Below are 4,643 nucleotides of genomic sequence, written 5' to 3' on the forward strand. Positions count from 1 at the left end.
TTAATCAGGGTTATCTGTGTGACGAATTCACCAGTGAATGGGTACATACATATCTGTAGATAATGACTCCCTTCCCTCTAGAATCTATCAGTAGTCAATAATTTGAGGGAGTGGAGGTTGGGCTACATTAGCTCATTTCCTATCCATACGTGGTTCTTCATAGCCTTGAGCAGGACCAATGCTGGCAAACACAGCTGAGGTGACCGCATGATTGCAATGGCTATGCTATTTGCTCTGCTGAGTCCTTATCCAACCCATTTACCCTTCAATGGTATGTTATTTACATGATAGGAGTTTGTACTTTCTGTAGCTTCTCTTGCATTGCGATAAAACAGATTGCAGGAAATTATCTTAAATCTCATTTGTTAAGACTCGCTTTATTTATGTCTTTTTTTTTTTTGGAAAACACTTTGCAGTCCAGGTCCTTAATTTCCTTTGTGTACATTAGGCCATGAATTCGTATGGAGTGGGCTCCAGCAGCTCAGGCTCCTTTCCATTAGTCCTCACAAAGTGGACTTCTCTGGGTGGCGCAGGCTGGCGCTTCAGCTGAACCCAGGTACCCTTCTCTTTGGCTTCCTTTTTCTTCTGATCGGTCTCTTTCACCTGCTTCAGGAAGCCGTCTCTGCTCTTTGAGTGCTTGATGTGCTCAATCCACACATTGATCTTCTTGGCCAGAATCTTGCCTTTAACTTGCTTGTTTACAATGATGCCCAGGGCATGCTGGGTGACATTGTAGACTCTTCCGGTTTTGCCGTGGTAACACTTATGGGGCATTCCTTTTTGAACGGTGCCCATTCCCTTGATGTCTACAATATCACGCTTCTTGTAGATTCGCATGTATGTGGCCAAAGGAACGACTCCATGTTTCCTAAAAGGTCTAGAGAACATATACCGAGTACCTCTCTTCTTTCCTTCTGTGTTCATCATTTTGGCGTGTTACTGGAAGATGGCTGCCCCTTGCTTTATGTCTTAAATGATGGTCTGTTTTGGAGGAAATACCATGGGTATGTTCAGCAGTTATTAGATGTCTATTAAATCCATAAGTCTATAAAAGATGAAGGAAAAAGAGAAAAGGAGTTCTCTAATAAGAATTGAAATGTGAAATTAATAAAGAATTACAATATAAGAAAAATGTAAAATTTTATTTGAAAAGATAGAAAGAATTGACTTCCCACCCCCAAGAGATCTCTTTCCTGAATGGGCAAACAGGCACTGAGAGTCCGTCTGTCTCTTGTCTTGCATTCTGCACTCGCTGCCTTTGGCATTTTCTGATGACAAATAATTTGTGGTACAGTGCCTTTGACCCTAGCACCTGTAAACAGCTTCCATCATTCTCCTGGCTTCTGAGGAGCTAGGGAACTTCACTGCAGTCTGACTCAGATCATATTTTACGGTTTGAAACACTACATGATTTTGACTTAAGAGATTTTGCCTTTCTAGATTGAAGCATATGACAGGCCAAATCTCAGAGAATAGGTCTCCTGACATTTACTCTAGGCATCTAGAATGAGCTGCCAGTAAAGGACTTCTGCCTTAGCTCCCTAGCCACCAATGGAGCACAAATTGTTTTGTAAAAGACAGATTCAAGATTTTTATTTTGTGTGTACTTGCTTCTATATGAAAATACCCAAAACAAAATTGTATTTAGTATTTCAAATACTAAAAATAATATGAGGTTATCGTCTTGGAAGGATCTTCTGACAAATGAACAGATCACTATGTTAGTTCTTTTATGACTTCCAAAATAATTTGAAATGCAGTTTTATTTTTTGCATGTGAATTATAAAATCACCAACAGGGAATGAGATTCTCACAAAATCATATGAAAATTCTCAACCTCAATACATTTTCCCCTCTCTGACATTAACAGTAAGGAAACACTCTTTTAAGGAAAAACTTTCGAGATTTACCCATCCATATACCCTCAAATATCCCCGTATTTTATTCCCTGAAAAGAATATAAAGTGTCCAGATAACAGTTATACATCCAAAACAGTTACAAATTCCATTTTTTTCTTGGAAACATATATTTTCTATGAACAATCATCCTCATTCTAGTTTTCTGCTTGTTTACTTGTGAGGTTCTTATTTTGTTTGCAATATTTCTCCTTTCCCTTTCTCCTTCCAAATCTTCTCATATACCCCTCCCCGCTCTCCTTCCTACTCCTGGCCTCTCTTTTTACATGGTTGCTATTGCATGTATATATGTATTTGTATATACATAAATATTCTCAAATATAACTTATCGCACCTGTACTTGTACTTGTGTTCTGTGTTTAAGGCTGCCCGTCACTGGACAATCACTGGTGTGCCCTTTCTGAACAGGGATTCTTATAAAGAATGTCTTTTTGTCACTGCTCTGGCCAAGTGCTAAGGAATGACCTTTTCCTGCACCTATATGATATAAGGACCCTGAAGCAGACTGCACAGTGCTAAGTCCAATGTTAAATGTGTTTTAGGGTCTTCACTTCCAATCTCTGCTATTCGGTTCCTGCTTTCCATCAGCTGCAAGGCCTTTGTCTCTTATATCTGTCATCATTGCCTATCCTGCCTTTGTTATCTGGTGATGAAAGCACTTTTATATTTCTGGAGGTTGTCTTCTAACCAACAGTTCCCACCCTCTGCAATTGAGTTTACCTAACACTAGGAGCTGGGCACAACCTGCTCAGGACTGACCACACTAGAAAGGACTCTCTCTTATTCTTTCCAATTTATAAATTTCCCCTGATATCTTCGTTATTGAAGCTTTAGTCATTGCCTTTCTTCTGTCACCCACCTTAGAGGATAGATGCTTTCCAGCCATCCCAGCTATTCCCAAGAGATTCTGCCAGTGTCACCTGCCACTTTCTTCTGAATTTGGACTCTTTTATTAACCTGCTTATTTACTGTCTGTTTCACTAAAGGGAAGCCACTAGACAGTGTGAACTAGTTTACCCTAGTAGATTACAGCTCTTTATTGAAGTGTGTATTTTTATGGGTATAGTTATTGGTCAATAAATGGATGGAAAATAAATATGAGGTATAGTTGAGTGTCTTGAGTCGTCTTTGAAGCTCACATAATTGATAATGTTTGCTTTAATTTCACTTGGTTTTACAGGATCCTTGGATCCTTAAAACTCTACTGAAGTACTTCTGGGATAATATACCCTGGTATACCCATTTACCAATAATCTCAACATGGAATCTTTTATGTTCTCTTTATCTCTTTCTTAGCTCTTGATCATGAAGTTACCTAGAGGATGAACCAGACCTATGCTACCTTCAAGTGCCAATATGACAAATGTAATCTCATGAATGGGATTAAGTACTCATGGTTAGACATAACCCTGTATAAAGCTCCAGATAAGTACAGTTTCCTTACATAAAGTTGGAGAGCACTTTGCTTCCCAAATGCTACTTAGTGATTCTGGAGTAGCTCGGGATGTCAAGAGTTCTCCTGAACAAAGCCAATGTATATGACACCCCACATTAATTTCACTAGATAAAGACAGGTAACAAGTATGTATTTTTCATAGGTTATAGGAAGCATGAATGGGTATGGATATGCTTGAGAGGAGATTGAAGAAGTTCTTGATTACAGGTTTGCATGATCTGCCTTGGTGTCTGTGTACAAGGATATGGTGTCACCCTCTTTCTTTAATCCAAGAAGAAAACAATCTCTACAACGGTCAGTTTCAGTGAAGAGATTCCTAGTGATGCCATTGACCCTAGCTTCACAAGCACTAGAGCTCTTCATTCTATCAGCTGCCCCCAATATGCCCACACTTGAAAGAAATCATGAACCTCAAAGAAATTGGCCAACCATGTACAAATAAGAACAGGTTTTAGAGGAAGCCAGTAGATCTGACATCCTTGAATCCACCTGTAACATTAGATAAAGTGGTGGGCAAGGCTGTAACCCCAAAAGTACTCTAAGTAATTGGGACGATTTGTAGACCTGAGCTCTGCAAAGCACTCAGTCACAAGAAGACATTCCTGTCTAATACTTTAAGACCTACGGAGCTATTGTATTTACATTTTATTGCATTGAGTAATGTAGATGTTCATATAGCCAAAGCCAAATTTGGAATATTTTTGGTTTTTGGTCTCTGGACATAGCTTCCTTTCTGTTTAATAACCACATTTCTGACAATCAGTGGCTTTCCCAGCATCTTAACCAACATCTTATGAATTCACAAAATGGGCCCTGGCAGCCCAGGCTGTGGTAAAGAATTCCTGAAGGTGTAGTAATCCTTCACGCTTGCCTCCTAATTACTGCCTTGCCATCTTCCAAGCAATGTGGGGCTATTGCAAGAATTCCTGAACAAAGGGTTTAGAAACCCAAGCCGTTTGGCTCAGTAAGGGAGTGGATCATAATGAAAAGTGGTTTATTAAAGTTTTTTTCCCAACAGAGAGTTGAATTTATTCTTAATTTTTCATGGCACTTTCTTAAATGCAATCTTCTTACTTAGCATTTTTGAGAGTTTTTTGTTAGTTTGTTGTAAAAATATAAGATAACCGACCCAATATTCCAAAGTCATGAGTCAGATTAAAGGTCCAAAGGTGATATTCTGAGTGTGATTGCTGTGGATAAAAGTCTTAGCCAAATCAGCTTGCTCTTCCCAAATACAAAGACTTCGTAGGGGAAAATTAAATAAAAACCA

The 4,643-nt window shown here is 39.0% G+C and overlaps 1 protein-coding gene across 1 annotated transcript; it reads right to left on the minus strand.

The window, feature by feature from the left end:
- Positions 1 to 444: 444 nt before the first annotated feature.
- On the minus strand, positions 445 to 927 carry LOC116914968 (60S ribosomal protein L21-like). The gene has a single exon (XM_032919378.1). It carries the CDS (start codon positions 925 to 927, stop codon positions 445 to 447), a length of 483 nt encoding a protein of 160 aa, XP_032775269.1.
- Positions 928 to 4,643: the final 3,716 nt, after the last annotated feature.

This window comes from Rattus rattus, chromosome 13 (assembly GCF_011064425.1).
Source record: "Rattus rattus isolate New Zealand chromosome 13, Rrattus_CSIRO_v1, whole genome shotgun sequence".
In the NCBI taxonomy this organism is placed as follows: Eukaryota; Metazoa; Chordata; class Mammalia; order Rodentia; family Muridae; genus Rattus; species Rattus rattus.